The following is a 13,101-nucleotide window of genomic DNA, read 5'->3' on the forward strand; positions in this document are numbered from 1 at the left end:
AGAAATCCCCAAGATACATCACATAAAAAGTAAGGTATAGAACATCTGGTATAGCATGCTATCTTTTGTGTAAAGAAAAGTAAGAAAAAATTTTTTTATTTGTTTTTATATAAAAAAAACAGATGAAAGCAATCACCTGCATGAGGTACAAGGAGAAGAGAGAATGGAGAAAAAAGTAGCTGAAGGCAGACAAAAACATGTGTGAAACTTTATTCTATACTTTTCTTATCTCGTTCTGATGTTAGAACAGTATGTCTATATGACCCATCACCTGCCCGACTTAATAACAACCAGAAAGAAAAAGAATTTTAAAGCTTGGTATGCAAAAGTTAGTCTGTTAAATAGTAAGTTCAAGAAGGTAGCTACCAAGATTGTATACTATGCCTTCACCTCCAGCTTCTCCATCTACCTGCTGTCCAGTTTTTAGTTTTCCTTAATCTAGATGTTGACCTCAGCCCTCTGAATTTTCCAAAAAGAACCACATGAAAAGCATTTGGGAAATTTAGAATTTGTTTTAGAAAACAGTATAAAGTAGGACCACCTTCTATTTTTTTCCCCAGTTTTTCAACTGTGTCCATCTTTAAAACAAACAAACAAACAAACAAACAAAAACCCCAAAGTCTTTCCTCACCAAAATGCTTCCTTTCTACTAATGTCTTCATGTTTCTTAGTCCATTTAGGAGCCAGTATGTTCCACTAACCTGTCTAATCCTGTTACTTTTAATAAAAACTTGATTTTCATATGACATTTTCAATAACCAATTATACAAAATGATAATATGCTGTTAGCTAGTTAAAACTGATATTATCCGGCCGGGCGCGGTGGCTCAAGCCTGTAATCCCAGCACTTTGGGAGGCCGAGACGGGCGGATCACGAGGTCGGGAGATCGAGACCATCCTGGCTAACACGGTGAAACCCCGTCTCTACCAAAAATACAAAAAACCAGCCGGGCGAGGTGGCGGGCGCCTGTAGTCCCAGCTACTCGGGAGGCTGAGGCAGGAGAATGGCGTAAAACCCGGGAGGCGGAGCTTGCAGTAAGCTGAGATCCGGCCACTGCACTCCAGCCTGGGTGACAGAGCAAGACTCCGTCTCAAAAAAAAAAAAAAAACAAACTGATATTATCATCAGTCCTTTGCACAAAACTTGAAATATGAATCTCCAACCTTGATGTTATTTAATCTCAGTGATCCTCTGTAATCTAAAGAATGACACTATTTACATATAAATTCTACTTACCTCAGAAAGACTGCTCATTTCAATTGCAGTTATCAAGTTATTGTTCATGAGAGCTTCTATGTCTATAAGCTTCTTATTCTGCACATGTAAAATAAAGACCCCTTTTAATCAGTTAAGACTTGGAATGTTTTATAATATCAAGCGTTTATGAATGCCATCCATGTGAGAAAACTTAAAAAATAATTGATATCACATTGAGCTAAAAATTGAGATCACATTCAGCTAAAATGGTACATTATATAGTACCAAATAGTGTTATATAGTCCAAATAGTCATACATATCATACATACATACATGTACACACACACACACACGTTGAATACTTTGGAACTAACAATTATACGTTTTCCTATAAACATTTTTCTATCTTCTTATAATAATATATCACATGGCAAGAGAACAGTTTGTCAGCCACAGTAATTTAACCCACAAGTAGAGTAGGTCCTTTTTCCATTATAAATAAGTTCTACTTATTTTAGATTTAGATCTATAGTTGTAGCCTAGCTAATCATTGGCTCTCACTGCCCTGTCTGTGAACAGAGTTGAAATTTGGAAGGAAAAGAAACAACTATAATCTTCATTCTGTTTGGCTTGTGGCCAGGTAAATGCTGAGATTAAAAAAAGAATAACAACATTCTGGGAACTCCTTTCCTTTCAAGAACACTGGAAGAACTATGACCATCTTTTAAAAATGTATGAATGTACCAAGCTTTGCTTATGATTAGCAATCAAATGTTGGTCAAGGTATTATACTGGTTTACACAGTACACAAGCACACATTTAGAATGCAGATTTAAAACACATATTTTATTACCCATTAACAGTTTGTCCTTTAACATAGACTTTCAATAATTTTTCACAACTGGAGATCTGAAAAATATTTTTAGAGCTTCTATAATAATGCAGCTAAAAGATTTAAGTTATAATTAGAATTCAAAAACAATATAGCTTCCATACCAAATTATTCAGCTTTAGGCGAAGAAATGTATTCTCAAAATTCAGTTTTTCTACTTCTTTTTGCAATAGCATCTTTTCAGTTGTAATTCTTCGAGAATTCTCTTTTTCTCTACTAAGAGCCTGAGCCAATGCCCTGTTGTTGTGCTTTAAAGATATTTTGAAAATAGAAGAATTATCTGTAAAAAGATTTTTAAAATGAGTTAATATTGAACTTACACCTTAATAAATTTTGTATTCCTTAGTAAAACTACATTAGACAAAATGCATTTCACTTTATAAGTTTTAACTGAAGATTGGAAAAGAGAATAACAATACAGATGTAGTTTTGAGAAAAATAAACTCACAGTTTAGAGCTGAAGAAATGAAAGCTAGACAGAAGATGATGAATTCAAGAGTTGTGAGGAATGCAGAATACGTATAAAAAGTTAGGAATAAGAGGACTGTAGCACAGACACAGCATTCTACATAATTAGATCAGTCACAAAAACTAAATCTTGATACTTGCTGCTCGACCTGCTTTCCTACGTTTGACTAGCAGACAGAATTGAGAAACTGATTCTGTAGTTCTAACTGGAAATGTCCCACAGGAATGAGGATAGCCAATCTGTGAAAATTCTAAAGCCAGTTTCTACAGCTCCAGAACTGAAGAAATTACTTAATACTCCCAAAGTCCATTTTCAAACTTTGAGTGATAGAGGCATACTTACTCCAATGTTAGACAGATAATCTAAACCCTGTGGGACCTCTTACTGCCATCTAAAAGATCCTACCTCTTATTTCTAGGCATCTACTGCAATCTAAACTTGACTTCTCTTTAAAAGCACTATGTAAATATGATTTAAATCACTCCTGGAATGCTTTTCTGTTGGAAACAAAGAAATTTCCTTGTGAATTCATTGGTAGAGCTTACCTTAAATACAGTGTGTTCCCTTAGTATATTTAAAACATCATTATATTTTCATAATTTTAACTTACATGTCACCATTCAATAACATATGCCACTGAATAAAAGTCTAGTGTATGTGAAATAAGTTTTATAAAATATAATAACATTTTGTAAGTACTCAGGGAAAACTTGGGATTCTGCAAAACAGGGTCCAAAACAGTACTTTACCTTTGGCAGAGAGAGTAGTTTTGGATAGCCATCCTTGGCATAGCAAATGGAAACTGACTAGAATCAGCTTAGGATTTCCAGAAGATAAAGAGTAATAACATTTTCCTATTGTACTCCTCAAAGTCAGCATATTCCTTCGTAACATGGGGTATGGAATAGTCTTGCCAAAGGGAGGAAGCAAGAGCCAGTGTAAGGAGTGGCCCTAGAGACCTGGGTGGGAGCTGCATCATGATTTACAGGCACCCAGGAGGCTGGGTTGTTTTAGAAGTCACACGTGATTGTCCTTCGCAGAGCTGTATCAGCAGATAATGTGACTAAAAGGATACTTCTCCGACTCCTGCTAAGATGGTTATGAACATTGAGATAATTTTCAGAAGTAATGAAAATTTATCTTGGAGTTTTCCCACCTCCTTTTCTTTTTTTTGCCCTTCTGATGCCTTAACTCCAGAATTCATGAAATTCCATTTCCAAAGTGCTCAGTGTCTTTGTAAGATTGCCTATATAAAGTCACACACACATATATATAAAAGCACCCAGTGTGAGCCAACCTCCTCTAGGCTACCCATCATCCAGTTGCCACAACATGCCAGAACAACCTGCTACACTTATTACGTCTTTTCCAGAAAAATCATGTTGGTATTCTTTTCTGCGCTGTAGAAAGTAGCTGTCTTGGGCCACTGCAGCCTCACTGCTGAAAATTCAGCTGTCACACTTAGGGTAAATCATCAAAACCACCCAACTAACAGGAGTTGAAGGAGATAGGAAGGATCAAATTTAAAAAGTTATCAGTTAACAAAATAGTCATTTTAGTAATTTTCTGTACTTGATAAAATAAGGTAGAAAACATAAAACAATTCTGGGGAAAAGTTAAAATGTGAGTGTATTTTAAAACTAAGGCACTTACTTAGAATTTTTGTTTTTATTTTTGAAGCAAGAGAAACATTCAACTTAGCAGTCTTTGAAATTCTTTTGTCTTTCACATGTCTCTTAATTCCTGAGGTAAAAAGTGAGCCAGTTTCCATCACTGGGCACGCCATCACTGAAGTGAAAGAAAAAAAAATCATAGTATTGATTAATAAAAGAAAAAGGATAACTGATAAATACATTTTAAAAAGTAATAATCATGACTGAATATATTCTGTGCATTAAGTATTTGCTAAACTTTGTATAAAATCTGAAAGTATGAATGTAATCAAAAGTGGCTTAAGGTATAATCCAAAAAGGTAAATGATTATTTTTTTCATTTAAACCTACATTAATCATCTATGTACCAGGTGCAGGGGACAGATGAGAGGATACGGTCTCTGCCCTCATGGAATGCATGGAATGTGGGTACAGACAGTGCTTTCATACAATGTAAGAAGTATAACCTTAGCGATATACATAGAGTTTAAAGGAAGTACAGAAGAGATATACCTAATCCAAGGTGGGGAAGGGGGTTGGAGAAATAGGAAATCTTAAATTTGTCTATTAGATTTATGGCCTATTATAGAAACAGGAAGATAAAGAAATCATTACATTATAGTATTACAAGAGTAATAGCTACAATACACAATGCAGAGGAGAAGTGATTAACTGTGCCTGGGCAGAGGAAAAGGATCAGAAATAGCTTCACTGAGAAGGAGAGCTTGATGATGAGTCATGTAAGACCAACCTCCCCATGGCTCCATTTCCTCCCCAAGCCTCCTTACCTCCATCTGCAGAGATCTAAAAAAAAAGAAAAAAAAAAAAAACCCTGTCCCCTGCACCTGCCTAACCCTCAATACTCAGCCTTCCCACCACTACCTGCCTTGAGTCCACAGGACTCAGCTCACTATGGCAATCCAGAACTCAGCTCACTATGTCAATCATGGCAAGAATCCCTCAACTCCTGGGTCACATTCATCCCCCTCACTTGAATCCCCTCAGCTCTACACATTCCTCATCTGGTCCTGTGGTAAGCTGGAAAATGGCCCCCCAAAGTTATTAGATCCCTTTAATTCTAAATCTCATGTGGAAAAAGGGCCTTTGCAGATTTGAATAAGTTGAAGATCTTGTAATGGGGAGATTATCCTGGATTATCCAGGCAGGCCTAAATACTATCACAAGAGTCCTTACAAAAGACAGCAGAAACAGGAGTGATGCAGCCACATGCCAAGGACTGCCAGCAGCCATCAGGAACTGACAAAGCAAGGAACAGATTCTCCCGAAGAGCCTCCAGAGAGAGTGCAGCTGGGAATACACCTTGAGGGGGGTAAAATTCAGTGATAACTGAATTTAGACTTCTGGCCTCCAGAACTGTGGGGAAATACATTTCTGTTGTTTTAAGCGCCTCATTTATGATAATTTGTTACAGCAGCCAAAGGAAATGAATACAGCCTGCCTATCTTACCCTTGCCAGACTCATGAGGTCCTCTAGAACTCACATTCCATCATCAACCAAACCTCTGCAGCCTCAATCTCTTTTCTGAATGTTCTCTTCATCTTCTTGAACCACCCTCTACCCTGAGGACATAGATTGTCCTGCAGTCCTGTCAGGCAGGGGCTGTTTTCCCTCCCACACCCCTTCTAGAGGCTACAACATATTCATGTGTGCAGACCATTCATCTTCCCTCCTCCCTAAAAATTCCCATCCTTGAATATACTGTCATTTTATTCCTTTTTCCCTTTGTATCAGCTCTTCCTTCAAATGACCACAGGGCTTGCTCACTTCCTTCGAGCATTTGCCAAAATGTCACTTTCTTAGTAAGACTTCCCAGTCCAAACTACTTAAAAATTGCACACTTACCCCCATTCTCCCCTTCTGTTTTATTTTTTTCCATTAACTTACCAATGTCTAAGATAAAATTAGTTTATTTAACTTATTATCTGTTTTCTCCTACTAAATTGTAAGTTCAATGAGGACATAAACTTTTGTCAAGTTTGTTTGCTTCTGTACCTTAGTACAGAAATATGCCTGCCACATAGCAGCTGCTGGATAAACATTTGTGGAAGAAGTGACTATGAATGAATGGAAGAACTTTCCAATAGAAAAACTGCCCGCTCTTGGAATGGGTCTCCTTTGAAAGTGTTAAGCAGATGTTGGGAGGTGTCAAGCAAATAATGGAAAGATGGTTTCAGAAGAAATTTCTGCAATGGGGAATAAGTTGAACCAGAAACTTTTCAAGATTAAGGCTCAACGGTTCTTTTAAACGCTTTGCCAAAAAGAAACTTTAAAATCAAACATCACTATCTATCTCATAGACAGTAGAACACAGAAACTCCCCTCAGACTGTTGCATCTCACACACCTGAAAGGGATCCTAACATAGAAATCTAGTTCATCTCCCAAAAAATCCAGTCTGGAATATCAAATCTCATTTTACTAATTAGGAAACCACAGCTGGACTGCCCTCCCCAATAAACTGGTTCTGACACAATTCCTTAATTTAATAAATGATACTGTCAATCACCTATTCAAATCCTCATGCCAGAAATCTGGGAGTGTTCCTTGACATTGCCCTGTCACCCACTACATCAATGACCTTACCAAGGGAAACTTTAGGAGCCAGAACCAGGCATTTGGAGTACTGTTCCAGGGTGATTTACCATGTAGACACTGAGACATAATGATAGTGATTACAACTGTGTTGGAGCTCCAGTTCCAACGTTTCATAGCTATGTGATCTCAACACCTCTTCGTCTCAATTTCCAGATTTATAAAACCATAAAAAATCAGGTCATCTCCTTGTAGGGACTAAATGAGCCAATGTATGTACAGTGTCTAGTACAGGATCTAGTATACAGTCAGCACTCAATACCAGCACCTATTTATTACAACTCTGTGACACTTGTCCGGCCAGCATCTCGACTATCTCTAAATACGAAATACTCAGTTCCACATCCAATTCTCCTGAATTGGCTACCTCATCTAAAAATCTGTCCTATTCTCTACTGAATAGGATAGAACAGGACATCTCTACTGAACAGGACATTGCCCCTATTCTCTACTGAAATCCCACCTGTACATCAAGTAGCTCAAGTTCCAAGTTCCAAGTTCTCCCCAGTCTTCCATCACCTCTTCGCCTTCAGCCAGCCTCTCCAAAGGAGAGGGCTCCTTCGAGAACTTTGGCACGCAGTCCCTAACATTCATTCCGCAGACGCATACTGAGCGCTCACAATGCCCTAGAAACTGTTCAAGAGAGTAGAGCAGTCCCAGAGACAGAAATTTCTTCCCTTAAGTAGCTGACCTAACTGGTGGCTCTCCCTGCTCGCCCTGCCGGACGCTCAAATCTCAGAAACAAGAGGCAGCGACTCAAAGCCAAAACAGGACTCCGTCAACGAACCCCTCGGAGCCGGAGAGGGGCGCCGTCCCGGATCCCGGAGGACAGAGGGCGGAAGACGAGCCGGAGACCGAGGCGGACAGCGCCTAGAGAACCAGCTCAAGAACGACACCGATCCCGACAGTGAGAGGGCGGTCACGTCAAACGCCGCAGGCCACTAACTTACCTCTCTTTCAGCGTGGGGCACCCCCACCTAGCTCAGTGGGCTCCGCAAGCAGCAGTAGCAGAGGCTCAGGTTTAAACGCCACAGCCGTTGGCGGTTGCCCCATCAGCCAATCGAGTCCCGCGAAGATGGCGCAAGGGAGGACGGTTACTAGGAAGTGGAAGGCGGAAAGGGCGGGACCCCGCTGCGAGGGCAGGAGGGGGCGTGCCCAGGCGAGCCGGGGGAGGCCCTGTCTCCGTGACAGGGGTTCTCTTCCACCCCATGTTGGTGGCGGTCCGCTGTCTCCTGAAGCGTTGATGGAAAAGGAAAAGCTCCTCTGACATTCATTATCAATCACATGTCTGAAAGGCTTGACAGCCACCTCAAGTCTGTTAGAAGGTATATGTTGTTTACTGGGATACTACCCACCCACATCTTACATTTCTTCTGCATGCTTGCATTTCCAGTTGTGATACCAGCACCTTTAGTTTTCACTTAAAAGCTCTCCCCATTTTTCTTTTAACTTTCTGGGGGAAAAGGAGCAATGACATTTCGTTGCAAACCCCGGATCTCATTAATATTTAGGTCTTGCACTAATGGTTTGTTTTAGCTGAATATACAAGACTGACGTTTTCCATTATACGCAACTACATTTTAAAAATGTATTATTCACCTTATATTCCATGTCAATTCGCTTATTTTTCGCAAATTACTTTCATAATCTTTACAAAGAAATTGGAGAAACTACAAAGAATAAAATTTCCTCTTTGTATGCCATTGGACTGAAAATGAAAATAGCTTGTTAAATCAAGGTTCCAATAATTGATTATACAGTAATGCAGTCAACTTCATACTCTTGTCAATTTTTTGTTCATTCGAAGACATTTGAGAATTACTTTTACTTTAGAGAATCTAGACAAATGATGCAAAACATGCTTTTGAGTTCAGACCTTTTAGTCAAATATATATCACGATCAGTCTCCAAACAGATCTGGTTACATGAATCTTGTGTAAGTAGAAAAGTATTTACTGATTGTCCATCTGCTAAAATTCCAGAAGACAGTAAAATAAAAATTTCAATAACAGTGGTTAGAAAGTAATATACTGGTTACAGAAATTTGTGCTTACCTAGGAGTTAACTAGCACTGTATCTTGCTTACCCAGCCTGACACATTAAATGCTCAATGTATATGTTTTTTTAAAATGAACCTTGTAGTGACTGTGCCATTTAATGGTTAATCTTGGCCAAACCACTTAATCTCTCTGGGCTTCTGTTTCCTCATTTGTAAAATGGAGTTAATAACAGCATCCCGTATATTTTATGATGGTTTCAATCAATGGGCCCCTTTGTTCAAATGCATTGATACCGCTTTCTTCCCAATGGACACATTTTGTAGCTACAGCTTCAAAACCAAAACAAATCGAAAAGGGAGACAGGAAAGTCAGAGGTAGGGGAGATGCTAAAACATTTATCAAGACATGAATACCAAGACCTCTTTAAAAAAAAAAAAAGTGCTGCCTTATCTCAGAGCAGTTGAAAGGATTTAACTGCTTTGTAAATTGTAAAACCTCTTGAAAATGTACATTAGTATCATATACAACCATAAACCTAAAACATATAATTAATCAGGTTAAATTTAATGTGATCTCAGCTTGCTTTTTAGTTATTTGCCTTTTGCCTCTTGGTATAATGGATAGAGGCAGGAGCCCTGGATGAGAAGTCTGGAGATGCAGTTATTGTAGTTGTGGCAGAGTCATTAGCTTTGTGTTCCTTGTTTCAAGTATTTTATCTGTAAAATAAACCAGTTACATTAAATGAGCTCACAGGCCTGTTGTGATACTCTCCTGCACTGGGCACTGATTTTGTTCCTCTCCATCTGTTTTCCTTTATTCTTATACTCATTAGTTGCCTGATTTTCTCTACCTAAGGGTAGATTCCAGTCAATTAAAATTTGATTGTCCTAAGACACAATCACCCACACCAAAAAAGGGATGGGAAGGAAAGAGAGACAGTATAACTGTCAAAAAACAAAAACCAGAAAAGCCCTCTTTAACATATCAGCATTACTAAAACAAAAATCATCCAAGAACAGTCCCTGAGCAGGAGCCAAGTAAAGAAAACACTGCAAATCAATAAACCAATAAAACAAAGTAGAAAGAGTGTACTTACATTTTATGAAACCATCTGACCTGATCATCTGTACCAGTCTGGCAGGATGCATTGCACCAAGGAAAACTAACCCAGGCTGATAAAGAATATTGGGTGGGTTAAAGCGTTTCTGGGTAGGATAGAGATACAGGCTTGGAAAATAAGGTGAGCTTGGTAGCAGACAAGCACCTAGCCATGGTCATGCTACCAAAAATAGCCCTTTGAGGATGCAGCTGATCGTGCACAGCCAACAGTGGCACTAGATGCCGCCACTGGGACCACCACTGCTGCTGCATATGGGAAAATGGGCATAGTTGTGCTGCAGTTTTCCTGTCACTGCTGCTTGGCATTACTAGCTCCTGTTGCTAGACCTGGTTTGGGTGTGTCTGACTAGTCAAACCTGAATCATATGCTACAAGTCCTGACGCAAGGGAGTCCTGAACAGCCTGTGTCTGGCTTTTGTTGTTGATGATGATGATGATGATGATGATTATGATGATGTTGGCTTCTTAGTGAGAGGTAACCTAGACTCATAAGGCGAGGAATTATCCAAACTCAGGAAGTGCATTTTGAGCTAGGTGGCCAAAAGAATGACAAAGATTCATTTCAGTATTTTATGCAACTTTACTACAATAATTACTTTCACTTAATAGAAACCAGTTAAATAAGCTGTGCTGGGTGATGAATAGCTTATCATTATAACAGCAGTAGATAATATTTATTAAGGGCTTATCATGTCCTAGACACTGTGTCAAGCCCTTTAAATGCCTTTTTAGTTCTCAAAATGATCCTATGTAGTAGGTACCATTATTTCCTTTTTAAAGCTGAGGAAATTGAAGCACCAAAAATTTAAGTAACTTCTACAAGGTTTAGTTAAGCGGTGCAGCTGGTATTTGAACCCAGGCAGCCTGGCCTGAGCCTCTCAAGATAGTGAGAGAATTACTTTGTCATTTGTCACTTTGGTTTTGAGGCATGGTATCCATCATGCTAATTTCCTCATGTTTCCTGCTTGTCAGCCTCCTCTTTCTCTTCAATATACATTTATCAGGAGCCCCTTTGCACCTGGCATTTTGCTGAGGGTAAAGATGGATGAGGCAAATGTTCTTTCCTGTTGGGAGACAGTAGACAAATAATCCATTCCTGTATATTGTGATATGTAGATGTTAAGTGAGGTTTGCAAAAGATGCTATCAAAGCACTTAGGAAACAGGACAGCCGTGGTGACTCACTGTAATCCCAGCACTTTGGTGAGGCCAGGGCAGGAGGATTGCTTGAGCCTAGGAGTTGAAGACCAGTCTGGGTAACTGAGCAAGACCATTGTCTCAAGAAAGAAAGGAAGAAAGAGAGGGAGAGGAAGAAAAAGAAAGAAAGAGAAAGAGAGAGAGAGAAAGAAAGAAAGAAGAGAGAGAGAGAAAGAAAGAAAGAAGAAGAAAGAAAGAAAGAAAGAAAGAAAGAGAAGAAAGAAAGAAAGAAGAGAGAGAAAGAAAGAAAGAGAAAACGAATGAACTGATTTAGGAAACAAAGAGCAGCTCTTAAAGAAGAGGGAAGACAAATCTTCAGGGGAAGTCACATAGCAGTGGAACCTCAAAGGCCAAGTTAGGTGGGATTCATTAGACTGACAGCATATAGCCTGTCCCAGGAAGCAGTTCAGAGCTGCTGGGGCCCAGGACCCATGTGGTCAGATGCGGGGAGCAAAGGCTGAGAGGTTAGACAAAGTCAAGTAACAGAAGGATCTTGGGTGTGCAGCTAAGAAGCTTCCACCTTTCTGGGTGGAACCAATGTACTTCTTACATATATTGATTTACGTCTCATGATGCCTCCTTAAAATGTATAAAACCAACCTGTGCCCCAACCACCTTGGGCACATGTCCTCAGGACTTCCCAAGGCTGTGTCATGGGTGCGTGTCCTTAACCTTGGCAAAATAAACTTTCTAAATTAACTGAGACCTATCTCAAGTTTTGGGGGTTCACGTATTCTTTTTAAAAGCTGGATAAAGGAGCTGGTAGAGGGAGAGAGGCTGACTAGGAAAGCAGTGGGTAGTGGTGAGGCAGGGGTTAGAATCAGGACTAAGCTGTGAGCTGAAGAGTCTCCTTTTCCTTTGTGGTGGGAAAGAGAAGAAAGACCAGATATTGTAGGCATAGATAAGTTTGAAGACCAGAGTGCTTTGTAAGTTTTCACATTCACATAAATGTAGGACAGCTATCTTTAAAATGTTTGCTTCCTTAAAAGAAAGGCAACTCTACATTTAACATTTTTATGCTTTTATTTTAGTAAAAACTAAGGTAAGGGAAATTATTTAGGCATATACCAAAACTTTCTTATCTCCTGTAAACAGTTTCTGTAACAGAAAGAAAGAAAATAATTATAGTCATGCCCCACACTATGATGTTTCAGTCAACTACCAAACAAATGGACGATGGTGGTCCCATAAGATTATCATGGAGTTAAAACATTCCTGTTGCCTAGTGACATCACAGTTATCATAACATCATGGCACAATTCCTTTATTTTTTAAATAAATTAAGGTAGCCTAAGTGTATAGTGTTTATAAAGCCTACCCTACTACACAGTAATGTCCTGGGCCTTCACATTCATTCACCACTCACTGACTCACCCAGAGCAACTTCCAGTCCTTCAAGCCCCGTTCATGGTCAGCGCCCTATGCAGGTGTACCATTTTTCAAAATCATTTATATCATATTTTTACTATATCTTTTCTATGTTTAGATATGTTTAGATACAAAAATACCATCATGTTACCATTGCCTCTAGTATTCGGTACAGTATCATGCTGTATAGGTTTGTAGCCTAGGGGTAATAGCCTATACAGTATCGCCTAGGTGTATAATAGGCTATGCCATCTAGATTTGTGTAAGTGCACTCTATGATGTTCACACAACAATGAAATTGCACAAAGATGAATTTCTCAGAACATATTCCCATCCTTAAGTGATGCATGGCTGTGTATCTGTAAGATCTGTATTATTGCTTATACTACTTAGGTCTACATTTATTCCTCTTTTTTGGCTACTGAGTCTGTTTTGTACTGAAGGTAGTGTCTTGAAGTCTTTTTGTTAGTGTGTTTCTATCAGTGTTTCTTTGCATGTCCTGTAGTTTTTCCTTATAAAGGTTGCTGCTGAGTTATTTGGTGAATAGAATTCGTAACTCTAGTATACCCATTGTGAACTGTGGCATGAAAACA

The 13,101-nt window shown here is 39.1% G+C and overlaps 1 protein-coding gene across 1 annotated transcript in view; it reads right to left on the bottom strand.

Moving 5' to 3' along the window:
• SGO2 (shugoshin 2) overlaps nucleotides 1-8,850 on the bottom strand; it is a 66,093-nt gene extending 57,243 nt beyond the window's left edge. Inside the window, exons 1-4 of the mRNA XM_033232032.1 lie at nucleotides 7,776-8,850; nucleotides 4,214-4,348; nucleotides 2,196-2,371; nucleotides 1,238-1,315 (exon numbers count right to left, since the gene is read on the bottom strand). Of these exons, the coding sequence (XP_033087923.1) occupies nucleotides 1,238-1,315; nucleotides 2,196-2,371; nucleotides 4,214-4,346 (387 nt within the window). The 5' untranslated portion in view covers nucleotides 4,347-4,348; nucleotides 7,776-8,850. The remainder of the gene's footprint in view (nucleotides 1-1,237; nucleotides 1,316-2,195; nucleotides 2,372-4,213; nucleotides 4,349-7,775) is intronic.
• Between the last annotated feature and the right edge of the window lie 4,251 nt (nucleotides 8,851-13,101).

The sequence above is a fragment of the Trachypithecus francoisi genome, unplaced genomic scaffold, assembly GCF_009764315.1.
Source record: "Trachypithecus francoisi isolate TF-2019V2 unplaced genomic scaffold, Tfra_2.0 Lachesis_group13, whole genome shotgun sequence".
NCBI lineage: Eukaryota > Metazoa > Chordata > Mammalia > Primates > Cercopithecidae > Trachypithecus > Trachypithecus francoisi.